At 38.3% G+C, this 20,359-nt stretch overlaps 1 protein-coding gene across 1 annotated transcript in view; it reads left to right on the top strand.

Annotated features, from left to right (window-relative positions):
* LOC122806899 (ADAMTS-like protein 5) overlaps positions 1–20,359 on the top strand; it is a 716,117-nt gene that overhangs the window by 483,757 nt on the left and 212,001 nt on the right. The window contains exon 8 of the mRNA XM_044077703.1: positions 4,278–4,361. Coding sequence (XP_043933638.1) covers positions 4,278–4,361 — 84 coding nt within the window. The remainder of the gene's footprint in view (positions 1–4,277; positions 4,362–20,359) is intronic.

Raw genomic sequence — 20,359 nt, 5'->3', positions numbered from 1 at the left:
TTCCAATTCTCAGAATAGCCTGGTACAGTCGGTTAGCCTGTGAGTAGGGAAGAGAATTCTTCCAGATAAACTTAGCCCAGGAGCTAAAAATGTTCCTTTCAAAACTCAGAGATGAATGTGTGGATCAGTACTTTCCTTCTTCCAAAGTTGTCTGGAAAACTCCATTCTACAACCACTGCACTATACCACTGCTATAATTCCTTTGTCTTCTGCCACAGGATCTTAAAAGGACATCATACAACAGGGCATTTATTATTTTCCCATATTACCTAGGTTGGAGTTTGCTGCTGCATCTGTCACACCAATGTGTTGTCTCTGTGATTTAAGGTAGATTACTGACTGTATTGTTTCTTACACCCTAGATCTAGGTAAGGTTTTACTTTATTTTTCTCCACATATTTCCATTTTTAAGTTAACCATGTAAGTGGACAGGTCAACCTGACCTTTTACAGTCATCATCTTGGCCACATACCTCCCATCCCTTTTAAGAACTTTGGAATTATCATTGAAATTATCATTGACACACTAACTTTTCTTGCAGAGGGATCAGCATACGTCTAAGTACATGCCTGTCTTTATCAAATAGTGGTCCTCCTTTTCTAATGTCTGAGTGCACATATGATGCAGTCTTAGAAAATAAATTACTCTTTTCTCTTTAGATACATGGACATGAAGATGTGTTTGGTAGTATAAATATATATATATTTTTTTGCTTTATTTCTTCTTTCCCCAGCCTGAGCTTCTTCATCCAGACCATATTATTGTCATATAGTCTACATATCACTATTGGTTGTAATACTTAAGTGTTTAGGACACAGAAAAATGTGAAATTAATATGACCTTACCTTTAAGTTAAAACTACCACTGCTTACATTTCTCTGGCTGAGCAAATGCTTCATTAATTAGGCAGAATATTTAATTAACCCACTTGTAGATTGCCTCACAGTATTTAATAATATTGTATTACCAAGTGACTGACTACTGATTAAACCCATTGGAGCAGAAATCTCATGTTCTCTGGAACAGTGAAGTGGTACATAAATGGACAAAGGTTAGTAAGATCATAAACTGGCCATTTTTATCTGGATTAATGAATTTTACTAAGGAGGTAACATACCAGCTAAATCACTACTGTTCCATTACATTGTGTAGAACTTTAAGCTTCATGTAGCTAATGATAACCGACTTACTCTAAATAATCCTTGGTAATGTTTTTTTATACCTTGCTGTCATTATGAAGTGTATTAGTTAAGATCATAAAAATAAAATAGTGACTATTTGTGCAAGATAATAAAATAAACAAATATTTTAGTGGACATTCTTTATTTGGCACATGGCTCCTCAAATGTTAACTAGTTTTCAGTGTTTTGATCTGCAAATTGTGACACACCATAGGACTGTGAAATCTGCTGTTTCTTCAAATCCAGCTACAAATACTAATATTTTGTTTTATTTGAAATTTCAGATTTGTATTTTAAGGTCATAGAAGTTAGATGCAAGAAATGTATGATTGTTAATAAATGAATTATATCTATCTTGCTTTAAAATATCAACAGTTCACAGACTTGATGTTTAAACCTTTGAAACTAAAAAGTTTCAGTAGCCACAATACACTGATGAGATTTTATTAATTACTTCCCTTGTTTGCAAGGGGGAGTGATTTAACAAGCAGCCTTCTAAAAACATGGGAAATATTCAATATAACCAATGTTAAGAAAATGAGTTTATTTTAGCAAATTCAGATTCACCATTTCTACAAGCTATTATTAATTTCACTCAGCAACAGTAGCAACTGTGAAGTAACAACTGTAAAACCTATAAGTTTTGACATGCAAGAAAAATTCTATAACTTGACTAAATATTCCATACTGATAATGTTATACGTTTGCAGTTTATTGCAAGGCTTATTCCATAGAAAAGTGTCAAAAACTATGCTGAATTCAATAACCTGTAATAGCTTACCAAAGTAGAACATGGCTTCCATGTGTTAGGAGGAACTGCTATATTGCATGGAGGCAAAATGTCCATAATTAGTAGACAGTGATACTCTGTAGCATTCATCTCAGTATATCCCAGCTGTTATTTTGACTGCCCATAGATTGAAGCAGTTGTGCCAAAATACCTTTGGTTATGTTTGGAAACAACATTTTCTGCAGGGAGACAACCCCTTCTGTGCCCACAGTGTGGTCAAGCTTCTCATTTACCAAGCATACATATACCTACTTCAAGGTCACACAACAATGGTAAAAAGGGAAAACACCTGTAACACCGAAACGTGTTTTGGCACAATTTCTTCTATCTATCAACAGTCAAAGAAACAGCTGTCCACAGATTGACTGCATCCTGCTGTGTATATGAGGTGAGATGTTTCTTTATTCAGTGCTAGAGACAGACTGTAACAGGCTTGGGTTAAGCAAATGCAGCTTATTGTAAACATGTCTTTATATAATTTTTCATATAAATATATATATATATATATATATATATATATATATATATATATATATATATATATATATATATATAGATAAAAGAGTCTACTCATTTCATTTGAGTAGCCCATATGTCAACCTCAGAAAAATTCCCCACAAAACATCAACAAACCAAACATCAACACATTACCTCATATGCCCTGAGAAAAAACCTCAGCACACGTAATTTTCACATGTAAAAAAACCCAAATAACATCTTTTTTTTTTGCAGGGGAAGCTTGTTTGCCAACACTCTCTACTAATTATATATACTAACTCCAAGATCGCACAATACCTATGGAAAGGGAATATTCCCCTACCAGGGGAATGTCACTCTCACACACCTATCGACCATCTGCATATATCGACCAAATGTGGTTGATTAAACAAACATTTAGACCAAAGGCAAGGGCCCCCATATGTTTATATATATATATGTGTGTGTGTGTGTGTGTGTGTGTGTGTGTATATATATATATATATATATATATATATATATATATATATATATATATGAAAAATATGTATATATATATATATATATATATATATGTGTGTGTGTGTGTGTGTGTGTGTGTGTGTGTGTGTATATATATATTTTTTTACTTTGAAAGAATTTGATAAAATTGTCTGAGGTGAATGTAAGGATATAGGTTCACAGGTTCATAAGTAGGTACTAGGCTATTCGCCCTAGGGCCTATATAAGCCTAGCAAAAAAGGTACCCTGGCTTTTGCCACCCAAGAAAATTAAGTTTCTGTGCCCCCGTTGAGCAGAGCCACAGAGGTGATCCCCGGGGTGAATTTCCTATTTCCCGTCCAATCACATCATTAGGAGTTTCGATTATGGCTCCTAGTTTGCAGTCATCTGTGAACTTCATTAGCCAAAGACCTTCTGTGTTAGCCTGCACTTCAGAAAAGTAGATGCCAAACAGGAGATGACCCAGGACTGAACCCTGTGGTACTCCAGTTGTCACTGGATCAGTGTCTGGGAGTAAAAACATACCTTTGGAATAGAAGAATTTTAGAAACTCTGACATTGTCATTGTATGGCAGAGAAGTCAATATTTTATGCGCTCTGCAAATTCAACCCTCCATGCACCCACAGATGTAGTACTTTGTCATGTAATTATCAGCTGGATCTTGTATAGTGATGCATTTATGATATGGAAGAAAAAAATGTGATTAATTCATCTCTAGCTAATAATATCCCTGGTTTACTTTAATGTCAACAGTCATGATATTCAACAGCATTTGAAGCATGCTACATGACTGCTGTCTTGCCCACAAATATGTATCAGATGCATGTTCACTTCTTTACATCCACAGATATATGGAAAATTATAATTACTTTAAAGAACCATGTAAATGTATTCATATAAATGTATAAACATTGCTTTTATTTATTTGCTTTATAGTTGCTTTTTTTCACTCCATGACTTTTAAGTTGTGATGGCTAATATGTGTTTATAATGATATAAAGGCATCCTAGATATGTTCGACCAGGTGATACCCTTGTGTTCTGCCATGTTTACACTCAGAATTCAATAACTCATCTTTTTGTTCCAATTAAAAACTAGCAACTGCATCTGAAATATATACTACAGGAGCAATGATCCGATTTCTTTGTTTTCTTACAGTTCTTTCTGTCTGTGCTTTGTTGTCTGTTCTGTACTATTACCTTCACCAGGAAATACTGTTCAGAGGAGTAAGAGGCAAAAGGAATTAACAGATAACCGTAGAGATAAAAGTAATAGATAGAAAATGTTACAGCACTTGGTTCTTACTTCTGTACATATTTTCTTTTAGGTGTCTTTGGCTACAGTGAGGTCACAATGATTCCAGCTGGAGCAACCCACATCAGAGTAATTGACAATAGCAGAAACTACTTGGGTAAGTGATAGTTGAAGGTACATTGGTTAGGATTTATGACATAGCACACCAATTTACCTTAGTCAGTTATAGTCATCAGAGTTGGGTGTTCAGGTTATGGAACCAGACAGCCTCTTGGTTTCATAGGTCAAAAATTACTTCAACATTCTTCACCCTAGGTATGGCCCATGCCACTTGCATCCCAGGCCACACTTTCTAGTGTACTTCTCATTCTCCATGTTGATGTACAGAACAGAGCATCATGGGGGGTACAGCACATTCATTCATTCTCTGATTATCCACTAATTCTAATTCAAGGTCATAGGAGAGCCAGATCTTATCCCTTAGCCTCACTGGGCAAGACAATGAAGCTAATCCTGGAATGGAAGTCTATATGAATAAGTATTTGTATTCTTATGGGTGACCTTCTTTTGTTTTTATACCTCCATCTCAACCATGACACTTTCTGAAGCAGTGGAGGTTATGTCTGGCTACCCTTCCTCTTCAAAATCACATTGTAAAAATGTTTACAGATAAATGAAAGCAATATTGTAGTGGACATTAACAGAAACACATACACATGCTCACACACATACACTGTCACACCTCCTACTTGTCCCTAATTTCTGAGAACACCCCAGATTTTGTGTTATATTTTTAGTCCGTTCCTCATAACATTTGTGGTTTTCTGGCAAATTGTTGAGGATTGCAATCAATAAATAATGATGGATGTTTGGGTTTCAGACTCATTCAGAAAATGCAAATTAATGCAAAAATCTATGTTATTCTAACTACTTTCTAAGCAGAAAAGACTTTTATTTAAAATCTGTCCCTTATTTTTGGGCCCTTGTTCCACATTAGTTTTTGGCCCTGATTTTTACACTAAGAAGTTGAGCCACACACACACACACGCGCGCGCGCGCGGGAGAGAGAGTGTATAAGTGCTCAGACATACATAAACACATATGCATGCACACACGCACATATAGATACACACATGCATAGAAGACAGTGGGTGATAAGCAGTAAGGAAGTTTTTTGTTGTTGTTTTTTGTTTTTTGGGGGGGAGAATTTTTCATTGAAGAATGTTAGCAGCTGGTACTCCCAGTTTTTTGAAGTAGTAACTTCTGACTGTAATGTCATTCCTAACAAACCATAGTTTTGAGGACTACAGAAAGGCCAGTAACTAAGGATAAGCCTGATATTAAAATGGAGAAAAAAGCTGTGTGTCACTCAAACAGAACTTGAATAAAAACTGTGTTTTCTTTCCCTCATCTACATATCATACTGTATGTATCTCTGGTAAATATTTTGGATCTGTAACACATCTACTAGTTAACAAAGAGGTATTATTACTGTAGCAAATACTAACATTGCACTTAACACTATTTTTGCTGTGCAGTCCTTCTGTGCAGACCACTAAAACATTTACCAGTAGAATTTAGTAAGAAGGAATCCTCTGCATTACTATTATAAATAGCTTGACTTTTAGACCACATTTTGTCTTTTTAATCATTTGATAACAGGGTAAGGGGCTTGATCTTTCTGACTGTTTTTGGCTGCAACCCAAGCATCAAGAACAAAAGTAAGGGCTACATAGAACATTTTAAAAAGCTGATCAAATAAAATGTCTTTGAGAAGAGAGGCAAACCAGAACACTCAGTCCTGTGTTTTATGACGCAAAACCCCATAGGTAATATTTTGAAAATGAGGAATGTTTGCAAACAAGTACACTCCCATAACTTTTTTATTGGGGTCAATTTTGTAAAGACATCAATTATACCTTGTCTGTATATCATTAAATCTGATATGTCATTAAGAATGATTTTGTAGTCATCACATTTTTCTGTTTTCTGACTGACTGCAGTCACTTTCGGGTCTTATGGGACTATTCCATAAATTGTATACAGAATTTCATATTAAAAGGTGAATTTACAGCCACTGTGTCAACTGACATTTTCTGAAAAAATTATGTCGGTGGTAAGGTTTATTATGTGTAGATACATAGCTGTCATACTGACAGGTTTTTTTTTTTGATCCAGGTCAGAATGTGAATCTCTGTTTATAAAGTTAGGGGGCTGGGTGGTAGGTTGCAGTGAAAGACCGAGAAGGTATGGGGAGAATGATAGCAGGCCATTTTCTCTGTTTATCAAAATAAAAAAATGAAGTTTGAACTACCACCATGGACCATTCTGCTGGTGTGAATATTGCTGTAGTACATGAAGTGCCACAATTTCATGGCACATTTGGAAAAAAAACAACTTTGCCAAGCACATTTCTGATGTATGAAAGGTACTTGACCAAGTTTTGTCATGCACCTTTCAATACTGTTAATCTCTAGCCTCATGTTAAATCATTAACAGTAACCAGTACAGTACAGCAGTCAAAGCATTTTCACAGCTTATGCACTTTACTGTAACACAGGAAACAAAAAAAGAGGTGTGACACTGTGAACAGCATTTAAATAGTACTAATTGTTTTACAGCTTTGAAAGCTGTAAACCCATAGAACACATAGTGTTCTTACACAACGTTCCCATTGGTCAATAAGAGTACATTAGGGCAGCTAAAGAGCCATGTACGGCAAAGAACTATAATTGGGTTTCTGTACTCGTACCTCTCTTGTTATGTTTTGTGGACATGGATATCAAGAATCACCTCTCAAGATTTGCTTTACTCTACTTTTGAGGTGAATTTCTTGATATTAATCTCTTGAAGTCATAACAAGTTGGTTATGATCCGGTCTGTGATCATAATCAGCATATTGTATCTTTGAGACATGGATGTCAAGAATTTCAGCTGAACAAAAAAGTAAAGCGAAGCATCCAGTTTGTAATACCAGCACAGCTGCTGTCTTATGTCCAGCTCTGTATCATTGACCTGTACCTGTACATTCAGTTCTGCCCCTCTACTTCCACTTCTCTGAACTCCCTTTTCATACTCTCCAGCTCTTCCTTCTGTTGATATAGTGTTGTTCCATTCATCGGTCCTAAGTCCTGTTAACATTTTTGCAAAAAAGAGATCTTTTTTCATGTGATGGGACTCTGAATGCCTCCATTGGATTCCCCACTTGTACCTGCTCATCCACGCATACATTTTTTTTTTACCTATTTCTCTTTGGAAATACTTTATTTTTAAAAGCTTCACTGGTTTTCATCTAGAGCTTTTGGTTAAGTGGCCTTCTTCATCAAGCTCATTAATGCCACCATTCACTTTACAATTGTTGACTGCTGTTGGGCTGTCACTCCTTTTATATGTTGCTGCTCTCTGTGTGGACCTTCTTCCATACCTAATGCCCAGCTCTAAAACTTTTGGTAATATTCTTTTGTCCTTCTATATTTAAAACTTTGGAAGTATTGATTCAGATCCCTTGGTTTATTTCCTATATCTGCATATCTGTTTTACTTATGTCCTCTGTTTATTTGACTGCTTCATATTGACCTATGTAACTTTAAGCATGTTAACTCTGTCTTCCACCTGCCTTGATTAACTATAACCACAAAAATTTCCTTCACTAAAACCACATTAATAGGCTGAATTCTCCCTTGAGTGAACATATTAGGTTAATGAAATTCTTCTACATATCCTCTAACAACCTCACTGTCACCATTTGATGTCCCTCTGTCTTTACCTTGTGTTTCCTGTAAATTATATAAGTTTCCTTCCATTATTTCCTATCTGCTTTATCAACAAACTGATTTATATTATATTATTAGTTTCAAACAATTCCTTCTTTCCTAGTAGTAATATTCAAGAGTATTTATTTTACCCAAGAAGGAAATCACAAATTATAGAGTTAATTTTTACTTTTATCTGGTTATATAGTGAAAGAATAAACCTCTGTGGAATCCAAAGTAATATTTCTCATGATTCTGATTCAGCTGTGAAATAGGTTGTTTTCCACAGAATAATGCCTGTTAATACTGTAGTGACACTTCACATATCTTCTTAATGTCAAAGTTTTGTACCAAGCACTTAGAAGCACAACTGCTGGTGCTCAACAAAAATCTATATTCAGTACATATTCAGTTGTCTAGTCAGTGGGAAATATCATAGGGATGGTTTAACATCAACTTAAGTTTATTTAAGTGCCAAATCCTTTATCTCTGTACACAATGTAAAATGAAGCACTAGACTACAAGACAATTCATAGGATCATAGGAGGTTATTAGGCTAATGGCCCTGGGGCCCTTACAAACCTAGCCAAGAGGTTGTCCCAAAAACAAACCTCAGTCAGCACCTGTCGCCTCTGTCAATGAGGGACACAGCTGGAACCCCTGTGACAAATTTGTGGTTTCTCATCCACTCATATCCTTTATGTTTTTATCCATGGAGTACCACTGAAAATGGGAACTGAATAAATAAAAATCAATGAAAACATTAAATGTTAACAAGCTATTACTCTGTTGCATGTCTGAATCCATTTAACAAGGGACCTTCATAGTTGAAGGTAGCCACATGCCTTCAACACTCCTTGTCAAGCAAGACCACACTTATAAATTCCTAAAACTTTCTGTTTCTCAAGCCGGTTGCAAGGCAAGTTTGAAAACTCCTCAGTAACTCTGTCAATCCACTGAACCAGACACAGTCTTACTACAGATGCAACAAAGATCAGCATAGCTGTAACAGGGACGTTTTTTTCACAGTTCAGTCTTCGCACTTCACAAATAAAAAACTTTAAGATAGCAAAAACATAATAGGGCAAAGGTAGTAAAACCTCAGGATACAGCAAATCGACTTCCTAGAACTTCCAAAATAAAGTCTAAAAATGAAAAAGCTGAAGAACAGAAGAACTCCAAAACAGCATAATAAGGTATACCAATGAAAGTGATGAATGTGATGGATCCAACAATGAATTCAGCTGTGATGATAAACAAAATATAGCTGCTACATTGTTTGCATATGTAATACATATGTGTATAACCATTAAGACTGGTGTATGGTGTTGCTGTTTTTAGACTCTATATGTACCATATTGCATTGCATTACTAAGCTTGAATCAGTTCAGTTTGAGATGCTGATATGCTCATGTTCACATCATTCCTGTTGGGCTACTATGTTATTGCAAAAAAAAAAGTTACCTGTTTGTTCAGACTGATGGTTAATTGCAACATCTTTAAGTCTACCAACAAAAATAACTGGGTTACCTTAAGTGTGCATTCTGATGCCAGCAATGGAGTAATATCCAAAGTATAATAAACATACATTTTTTCAAAGTCCAGGAGCAGGACTAATATATAAATCTGACTAGAGTTATTTCCCTAGCCATTCAGATTGCTGCTATATAGGACTAAAGAATTTGAAGTAAAGTATTATATAAAAATGATTCCTCCTCAAAACAAAATTTATGACCTAATTGTTACTCACAAGTTGTTTGGTGTGTCGCCTTCAAGAACTGTTTGAGACCTACTAGACTTGTCCACTAGTCTCACTATCTATATGTACATGCTTAGCACATACAACATGCAAAACACACAAAGGTGCATCTTTACATCTTTACACCTTCATGTGTGGTTGGTGAAGCCATGAGTAAGCTCTGACTCACAGTGATTTAAAACATCCTTAAATGAAGAGATAGCCAGACAGAACTGTCAGTATAACAGGGTTAACAGTGGACATATCATTGCACAGTACCAGTGAAGAGAACAGGAGAACCCTCATCTTAACCTGTTTTAAAATGTTTCAGACTATTTTTGTATTCAGGTTAAACTTACAAAGAAGCAGGTAAGTGGTTCTCTTTCTTACGACTGTTTCTGCAGGATTATGTTAGAATACAGTATCTCTGTTGTACTTCATTGTGTGCATGTTGTAGTGATTTGTACTGTGTATTCATTGTGTAATTTTATGGAGCGTCATTGTACTTCATTGTACTCACATTGTACTGCATACTTGATATTAATTGTGTCCTTTAGGTTTTTATCCCTGGAGCTCTACTGAAAATGAAAAATGACAATCCAGTTAACAAAACATAAGTAAATAAGTCAAATGGATGGATTCATTAACAGCTACATGATAGCAAGCTATTTCGCATTCATTAAGCGGCTCTACAAGATATGTAGAAATGCCAAACACAGATAAATGGCAAATTATGCTAATGAAAGTATGTGCTAATTGACCAGTCCAACATAGTGGAGCTATTCATAGGTAGGTACTAGGCTATTGGCCCTAGGGCCTATATAAGCCTAGCCAAATGGTACCCTGGCTTTTGCCACCCAAGAAAATTATTTTCCTGTGCCCCTGTCAAGCATAACCACAGAAGTGATCCCCAGGGTGAATTTCCTATCTCCCATTCAATCATCAAGATTTTTCTTGAAGAGTGCTAATGAGGAGCTTTGTTTGATATAGATAGGTAGTTTGTTCCAGAGTATGGGAAGTCTCTGAGACAGGAATCTATCCCTCCAGCATGTTCTGTTTATTGTGGTGACAATGTTTAGGTCCCTAGAGCATGTAGCTCGGAGAGATTGGGATTTCTTTACGTGGAGCATGTCCAACAGCTCTGAGTTTGACATAGCTTTGTATGTTAGGCAGAGATCGCCTCTGAGTAGGCGATATGTGACAGAGTAAAGCTGGTGTTTTTTGAGACGGTCTGCATAGGGCATCTGTTTGAGGCCAGTAATCCTCTTTGTGAGGTATTTCTGTGGCCTTTCCAGTTGTTGTAGATGTCTTGTGAGGTACATACCAAAAGGGGCATTGTACTCTATAATGGGTATAATGAGTGATGAGTAGAGGGGAACAATGACCTCTTTTTTCCTGGATGAGAAACCTTTTGTGATGAGGTGTGCCACGTAGAAGGATTTCCTGACTACTGTGGCAATGTGATTATCAAAGGAGAGACTACTGTCCACCTGTGCCCAAGGTCTCTTATCACATTTTCGGTGTTAAGTAGACTACCACCTATGTGGTAGTTCATGGGTACAGTGTTTTTACCAGAAGGGATGACAGTGCACTTTTTGACATTGAGCTTGAGGCCATGGCTTTGACACCAGGCATCTGTCTCAGTGAGGCCCTTTTATAGGATGTCCACATTGCTAGGAGTTTCGATTATGGCTCTTAGTTTGCAGTCATCTGTGAACTTTGTTAGCCAAAGACCTTCTGTGTTAGCCTGTACTTCAGAGAAGTAGCTACTAAACAGGAGAGGACCTAGGACTGAACCCTGTGGTACTCCTCTTGTCACTAGTCTGAAGTTGGATTTAGAGTCTGCTACTTTCACAGTGTGGGTTCTGTCAGTGAGCCAGTTGGCAACCCATCTTGTGACATAGGGATTTATACCTAGTTTAGTGAGTTTGTCTATAATTCCAGAGTGGGGGATGGTGTTGAAAGCCTTGGCGAAATCTAGATAGGCTGTGTGAACCACCTTACCCTCATCTACGGCTTTGGTGACTGCTTCAAAGAAGTCTATCAGGTTTAGAAGACATGATCTGCCTTTTACAAACCTGAAACGGGTAGGGCCCAGAGTTTGGAGATTACCAATGTCATTGCTTATAAGTTACATGATGATATGCTCCATAGCCTTGCAGACCAGGCTCGTCAGGCTAATGGGGTGGTAGTTCCCAGGATCCGTGGTGGCTACCCCTTGTGGAGTGGGATAACCGTCGCTGTGCACCATTCAACAAGCACAAAGCCTGAGGTGAGGCGATGATTGAACATAGTACTTAGGTGGGGTGCCAGTTCGTTCTGTAGTTCATGTAGAACGCAGCCTGGGATTTTGTCTGGTCCCATGGATGCTGTGTTCTTGGCTTTGAAGAGTGTGGTTTTTACCTGTGCAGCCGTGATTACAGGAAATTTGCATTCTTCCGGTATAGAGGTAGGCTCTTTAGGGGATGAGAGAGGGGTAAAGTTAGCACTGAACCTATATTTAGTGCCATTGTGCTTTAACTCAGAACAGATCTGAGTGTTGCCATTGAAATTCTTGACATAGCTATAGAATGCTTTGTGGTTGTCTTTAGAATCAGTGGCGATTTTGTTTTCATAACTAGCTTTGGAGGATTTTATCACGGATCGCAGCTTCTTACTGAAGCTGACCAGGGAGCTCCTCCACTCGTGAGATTTTACTCTCTTTTGCAACCGTTTCTTCCTTCTGTTGTACAGAAGTTTGAGTTTCAGTTTGAGAAATAGAGTTGAAACAGAATAGCTGGAGTCTTTTGAGTCTGTCCTTGTAGGACGTGTTTAATGTCTAGGATCCTCTTTGTGAGGTACTTCTGTGGCCTCTCCAGCTGTTGTAGGTGTCTAATGAGGTACACACCAAATGGGGCATTATACACGATGATTGGTCTAATGAGGATAAAGTAGAGAACGACTACCTCTTTCTTCCTGGATGCAAAACCCTTGATAATGAGATGTGCCACATAGAAGGACTTTCTGACCACAGTGGCAATGTGGTGTTCGAAGGAGAGGTTGCTGTTAACCTGTGTCCCCTGATCTTTTATAATGTCTTCAGCGTTCAGTGGGCATGGTTAAAGTGTAGTTGCCTGTAAGTGGTAATTAGTGGGAACTGAGTTTTTACCAAAAGGGATGATGACACATTTTTTGGCATTAAGCTTAAGGCCTTGGTTTCGACACCAGTCATTGGTCTCAGTGAGACCTTACTGTAGGATGTCTGCATCACTTGGGGAGTTAATAATGGCTCCCAGCTTGCAGTCATCTGTGAACTTGGTCAGCCGGAGTCCCTTTGAGTTGGCCTGGATGTTTGAGAAATAGATGCCGAACAGGAGAGGATGCAGGACCAATCCCTGTGGGACTCCACTCATGACTTATCGGCAGCCTGACTTGGGGTCTGCTACTTTCACACTGTATGTTCTATCTGTGAGCCAATTTGCAACCCACCTAGTGGTATAGGGGTTGATGCCTAGTTTACTGAGTTTATCAATAATTCCTGATTGAGGAATGGTATCAAAGGCCTTGGCCAGATCGAGGTCAGCTGTATGCACTGCCTTACCTTCATCCACAGCCTTGGTGACTGACTCAAAGAAGTCAACCAAGTTGAGCAGGCATGATCCCCCTTTCACAAAGCCAAATTGCATGGGGTCTAGAGTTTGGAGATTTCCTGTATCTTTGTTAATCAGATCCATGATGATGCGCTCCATAGCTTTACATATCAGACTCCTCGAGATAATGGGGTGATAATTCCCAGGGTCTGTAGTCATTCCCCATTTATGGAGAGGGATGACTGTAGCAGTGTGCCATTTGGTAGGGACAAAACCTGAGGTGAGGCTGTGACTGAACAGGTCACACAGATGTCATGCCAGCTCACTTTGTAGTTCATTTAGAACACAGCCAGGGATATTATTGGGTTCCATGGAAGCTGTGTTCTTAGCCTTGGACAATGCAGCTTTAACATTCACTCCAGTAATGCTGGGTACCTGGAATTCTTCTAGTATTGTGATTAGTCCTTTAGGGGGGAGAGAGAGAGGTAAAGTTGGCACTGAATCTGTTGGTCAGTATGTTGGCAATATCTGTTGGCTGGGTATAGGAGGTACCATTGTGCTGTGTCTCAGAGCAAATCTGGGTATTGCCATGGAGGTTCTTGATATAGCTATAGAAGGATTTGTGGTTCTCCCTTCATAGCTGGCTTTAGAAGATTTGATGAGGAAATATCAACTTTTTCTTGAGGCTAATAAAGGAGTTTTTCCAGTCTTGGGAGTTCACCCTTTTCTGCAACAGTTTCTTCCATCTGTTGTAGAGTTAATTAATGGCAGGGGACTACCAGTTTGGCTTTCTTTTTTTGGTGGAGAGCGTCTTGGTTTTGTTGGGTATGGCTAGTTCTATGCATTTGTTCATACATTGCATTGGTGTATGATTTGGCAGTCATGCAGCTATTTTCCATTGGTATGGGTGCCGTGAAGTTAGCCACCTCTGTTTTTAGGAGTCCAAAGTCAGCTTTGGAGAAGTTTTTCAAGTTGGTTACCTTTGCAGCACGTGTGGGTGAGATATGAATTTCCATGGTGATTAGATTATGGTCGGCTCTGACCAGGGAGGGATTAACTTTTGGTGTAGAGCAATGGTCACCCATGTTATTAATAACCAGGTCAAAGATCGCCATCTTACCCAATGTTAGTTTTAACTGAAGTATCATAGATGCGTTATGCTGGGCTTCTAGTCTGGAGGTGTGCATATCCTTTATAAATATGGAGACACCACTGCCTTTGGAGCTTCGGTCCATGTTTTGGGGCAGAAAGGTGTGAAATGAGTTATAGCCTGTTAGCGCAGGGGTGCTTTCTGCTGCTTTAAACCAGGTCTCTGTTACAGCACAAATGTCAATATTCTCCTGTTTGAGGAGTGCTTCGAGTGAGTGCATCTTGAGATTTAGACTTCTAGCATTGAGCAGCATGACCCTCAAATTGCATTTATTTGTAGCTGTTATGGTGGTAATTTGGTCTTTGGAGAGCTGCCTAAAAAAGACAATATAGGGGTGGCAAGAGCCTTAGCCAGTACCCGGAAACCCAGGGGTGACAGATGCAGGCCATTTCTGGCAAAACATTGAGGTCTGTTAATCATGTCATCCCAAGCAGACAGATACTGGATCCCCTTAGAATGACACCAGAAACTTAGCCAATTGTTGAAGTCACTCATTTTTTTTTTGTACTGTGGTATCATTCTGGGTGACAGTAGGATACTGCTCAGGGCTGTTGTCATACCTGCCTGGGCCACATAATCTGAGACCTCCACCATTTCTCTTTTCATGTAGTCCAGAGAGGTGCATTTCAGTTTATTCACACCCACATGGATAATGACTGAGTCATACTTGTACTTGTTGTGGAGTGACCTGAGTGCATGTGTTATGTGTCAGATTCTGGCACCTGATAGACAGCTGACTGTTACCTTCTCCTTATTCAACATAGGGAGTGGGACATCTGTGTGCCTGACTATTGAGTCACCTGTGATTAGTGTATTGGGCAAGGTGTTTAGTCTTAGGGGCTTAAGTTGAGAAGCACACTGTGGAGGTGAGCTACGTGTCCTGTGGTTTGTGCTGTTTTGTGGTGGTAGAGTGCATTTCTGTCTTGGATGTCTCTGCTGTTTGGGTAAATTTCTATTGAGAGCCTCCACAAAGGTGGGTGTGTGGTTGTGTTTTTATGTGAGAGCTGTGATAGTGGGTGTTTTGGAGAGCTATGTGTTCCATGTGGTGTGGTACAGGTGTTGACCTTCTCCTCTTCACCAGCTTGTCCGGTCTTGGCTGGAGAGTGCATAGCTTCCAATTTGGTGATGTAAGTGCATCTCTCACAAGTCTGAGTGTTGGGAGGTAAGAGGAGAGGGTTGCCTGTGTACATGAGGCAGTTGCTGCACTGCCACAGAATGCCCAAGTGCACTAGGTTAATAGGAGAAAGCACAGGCAACTACACTTTAACCATGCCAAGAGGGGTGGTCATAACTACTAAGTACTGGAGCTATTTCCGTGAAAAATGACTAGTGCTAATGGCACTTAGGTGTGCTACAATAATTGGTACAAAAACCTGCTGAAGTGCAAAGTGATTAGGTAAACCACTCCTGTTATGGTTCAATATAAAAATTGATGCCTTTCAAACTGCACAACCTTCACTTAACCATGTAGTGGTTATGTTCTGATAGCATTATGTAAGAAATAGCAACATACCTTGACAATACAGCAGTGTAGAAAATAGATAGTTATCCAAAAGTTGTGTTTTTTTTATCAGTATGAAGCTTTCTGGATCCAAACAGCCTCCCCAGTAAAATACAAGAGCGTTATCTCCGCAATTACCTTTATATACTGCAGAGTCAGCCCTGTGAGCACTGTGAGTATGCAAATGGAGTATTAAATTACTTGCATTCCTGAATATCTCAATCTGCACAAAGTGAGTGAATGTAAACATGGTATAATGACCTATATGATTATATGCACACACCCTAGCAATGGAAGGATGTTCCCTGTTAATGGCTTGCAGGTGCCTATGATTAGATTGGTCTGACTGCAGAAAAAAATCAAGGTTTCACAGTATCCCCTTCTTTGATTTACATCTACTGAGGGTGTGTCAGGGACAAGAGACTTACAAAAAAGTCTGACATTACATTGAGTGATTTAGGAGAGTGGCAGTACTAACATTCAAATGTTGGCTTTAATGACCACAGCCACTGTCCCTTACTAAGAAATGTTGTTCATATTCAAGGGAGAACTTTAAGATTGGTAAAGATGACATATGGCAAAAACAGATTTAGCCTTGCTATTAAGAAAGTATAGATAAGGGAATGAGGCGCCATACAGAAAGAAAGGGATACACATGCAGTGTTTGCAGTCTTTTTTAATATTGTTTGAGTACATGGGTATCCTAATTGTTTGCAATATCCCAGTCATCCAGACATTTATTGTCAAACGAGAAAGGGCATCTTTCATGTGTTTTTGTTGCACTTTTAATGTGACTTGATATAATGCCACATTATCATTACATCTATACTCTTTTTCTTCATGCTAATATATGTCTTTGCCTGTGGCATCTATGGGGAATCCTCTTAAATGATCATTTTCAAGGGTTCAAATCCATATACATCCCCGTTCCAAGATAAAGTTGCTTAAACATGTCAAATATACATTTAAAGTATTTGATTTTCTTTTTTTTCCTTGTATAATTTGTGCATCATTTGACATTGTGCTGCATTGAGTGGCAGTGGTTAATAGCACTGAATGCCAGTTCACTGCCCAATGTGAAAACTGACACATTTTATTTGGTCTGCTGTCAATAATGAAATGAACACTGGCATTGTTGCACTTTCCTCAGCAGTCTGAACAACAGTGAGTGAAGATATTCAGGTTGTCACACTCCTACCTCTGTGGCATAATGTGCAAAGGTATTGAGTTAGGGAAACAGTACAGGTGATGCAGGATCAAAACCTGTTCCCAAATCATTTTACTGAGGGATTTCATAGTAAATCTTAACAATCATTTTGTTGTACGAATGTGCTGATATGGGAAACTCAAGCAAGGTCAAGTATTGACTAAAACTGACAGTCATTTGAAATGATGTAAATTTTAATTGTGTGGGCTGTGTGAAGAATGAAAGCATCACCATTGTTCCTTGTGTCCTTCTGCACTCCCATGGCATTAGCTGATTCCTGATATTGTAGCACGTACATGATAATACTGATGTGGTAATGAGATGTGAGACAGCCGAATGTATCACTGTGATGCAGTACTAGTTATACTCATTACTACATATACAGTGTGATTCATTCCATGTGTCTTCAAGTTGTTATTCCCAAAAAGCTGTTTGAATGCTTCAGATAAATATTGCCTTCTGCGTTTGTGTGCTGCTTGGCAGCTTGAAATTCACTTTTACAGCCTAAGGAAAAAAAAGTGAAAATGTAGTTTAGGCTACCTACACCAGCATTTTCCAGCCACTGGCACTCTGAATGATACTTAGGGTACGAAATACACCTGACATGTAACTTTCTCTGTCACACAGGTGAAAGTGCAGTGAGCCTAGAGGTAAAGGACACCCAATGCATGGTTCGAATATACTTAAATGATAATTTTACAGAGGGTTGTCTGAATACACATTTCATCACATTTTGTAATATCACTGTGTTGTTTAAAAAGCAACTGCTGTCATCACTGTTGCTAACAACATGTGATCTTTTGTTGGTCCACTTTCACATTATTTGTCATCAACTATAAGTCTGATAATGTGTTCCACAAAGTACATGTCTGATGTTGCAAGGAAATGTGAGAAGGATGAATGTTTCACTTTAATGCATTTCTTGCTGTGTTAATTGCTACAGACTCCCATTCACTGCATTTCATCTCCTTTTTAATTTTTTTTTTTATCATATATTTATTTTCTAATATCGTTTCCATTTACTCTTCCCTCATTGGCATGCAAACACACTTCACTACCTAACAAAAAGTGAAAACTTTAATATGGGCTGCCTTGGGAAAAACAAATATGCCTGGCATCATTGAGCGGCCCTCCTCAACACAGCTAGTACTTAGTTCATAGAATGCTTCTGACAGTTCTCATATTCTGTAGTACAAGCTGTAACAGAAGTAAATTGAGATAGATAAGGCACATGAAGCAGTGTTCAGATCCTGTTTAGAGATCACATTGCAAATATTCACAATATGTACTTTTATTTTTTCTTTTTCTTATTTTATTTTAATTTGCGTTTGGTCTCAGCTTGGCAGGGTGCAAACATGATTCACTTTCTAAGGAAAAAAAGTGAAAACTTTAATTTAGACTGCCTTAGGTAGCTCAAACATGCTTGGCAATGGCGCACTTTCCTCAGCACCATGGACAGTACTGAGAGGGTTGTCACATAGCTATCTCTGTGGCACAAAGTGATTTGAGAGAAATAAGGCACATGAAGCATATTTCAAATCCTCTTTAGAGATCACATTGCAATTATTCACAATATGTACATTTTATTTTTCATTTTAAGGTGCATTTGCTCTCTGCTTTGCACCACGCAAACACGGTTCAGTACCTAGGGAAAAAAGTGAAACATTTATTTTATGCTGCCTTTGGTAGCACAAACATGTTCAGCAATGGTGCGCTTTACTCAGCACTCTGGACATTACTGAGAGAAATATTTCTGTGGCATGAGTTGTAAGTGCAGTAATTTTAGATTAAGGTCACAGCTGATAAAGGGTTTGAATCTAGCTACAAGATACCCTTTACAAAGGGTGTAAGAAGCCCATTTCTCACAACATTTTGATCAGGACTGTAGCACTAAAAAAAAATGATAATGTTAAACCTGTTTCCTACAAGCAATTTATCAGTAATCATTGCATAATTAAACTTTTCTATTTAGCATATATAACTAATGTTTCACATAGCGCCTTCTGTGTGGAGTCTGCATGTCCTCCCCCTGCTGTCGAGTGACGTTAAAGACATGCAGGTAGGTGCGAGCATGAATGGGTATGCCTTCTTTGAAGGTTGGGCATCGGGCTGGCAACTCAGCACTGTAAAAATCCACTGCCAGTCATTAACAGACCGGAGATCCACTGTGGCGACCCCTAACTGGGAAAAGCCGAAAGACATTACTTACTAATGTTTCACATATAACATGATGATGATGATGATAGTTAATGTAAAATTCACTTGCATATGTATGATGGGCACAGTACTTTTGTTATAATCATCATGACTCATCAAATAGCCCAACTATGTGTTTAGGATAGTTATGTCTTGTTAGTATGTATGCAGCATAAACTAATCTGTAGTAATCAGCACTTTCAGCTGCATCCATCTGAAATATATTTACAAACAGAAATACTGTTATTTAAATAATTAAAACCACACACATACAGGCCTTTCTGAAGTATATCTCCATTCATTCTGAAATTACTATATGTCTAATTGGGTCTATGTCAAAAGATAGAACAGACAAATTGTTGAAAATTCATATGGTCGAGACCATGTGGTCGACAATTCAGTCCATCAAACCATTCTAACAGAGATAGCTTTACAGCAGGGATCAGGAAATTTACCCTTTTGTCCACTGTAGTGTTATATCAGAGTTGGCATATATAATTGAAAGGAGCTGTGGGAGGTGCAGGATGGCCCCCAACCCTGCAAAAACATTGGTTTTGTTATATGCGTGTGGTATTTGGTTTTGAATTTTTTTTTCGATGGGCTAAATTGTCTATCATATGGTCTCGACCATATGGGTTTCAATGTTTGTCCATTTGACTTTTTAACATAGACCCATTCCTGCTGGAAAGATAGTTCATCTGTGGCAATGTCAGTTAATAAAGTAAATTTCAAATTTTCCATGCTTTATCCTATGGGTTTAATTCCCAGCTGGTACAATAATATTTTAACATTGTGTAAGCCCAAACATCACAATATGTCACAATTCAGCACATTTCTCCTTCTAAACTGCAAATATTAAAAATCATTGCATTAAGTATTGCATTGTTGAAGACTGGAACCTGTGCCAATTGGTTGAGCATCACATATGGGAAAGCACAGTGCTATGTTCTGCACACCTACTGCTATGTGATGTAAGTAGTGCTAATGTGTCTTCCAAGGAATCCATCTGTTTTCAGTTGTGCAAATGCAGTTGTCAAGGCTG

This window comes from Protopterus annectens, chromosome 7.part0 (genome assembly GCF_019279795.1).
Source record: "Protopterus annectens isolate FY-2018-M chromosome 7.part0, PAN1.0, whole genome shotgun sequence".
Taxonomy (NCBI): Eukaryota; Metazoa; Chordata; order Ceratodontiformes; family Protopteridae; genus Protopterus; species Protopterus annectens.
This window is presented reverse-complemented; position numbering and strand designations above follow the sequence as displayed.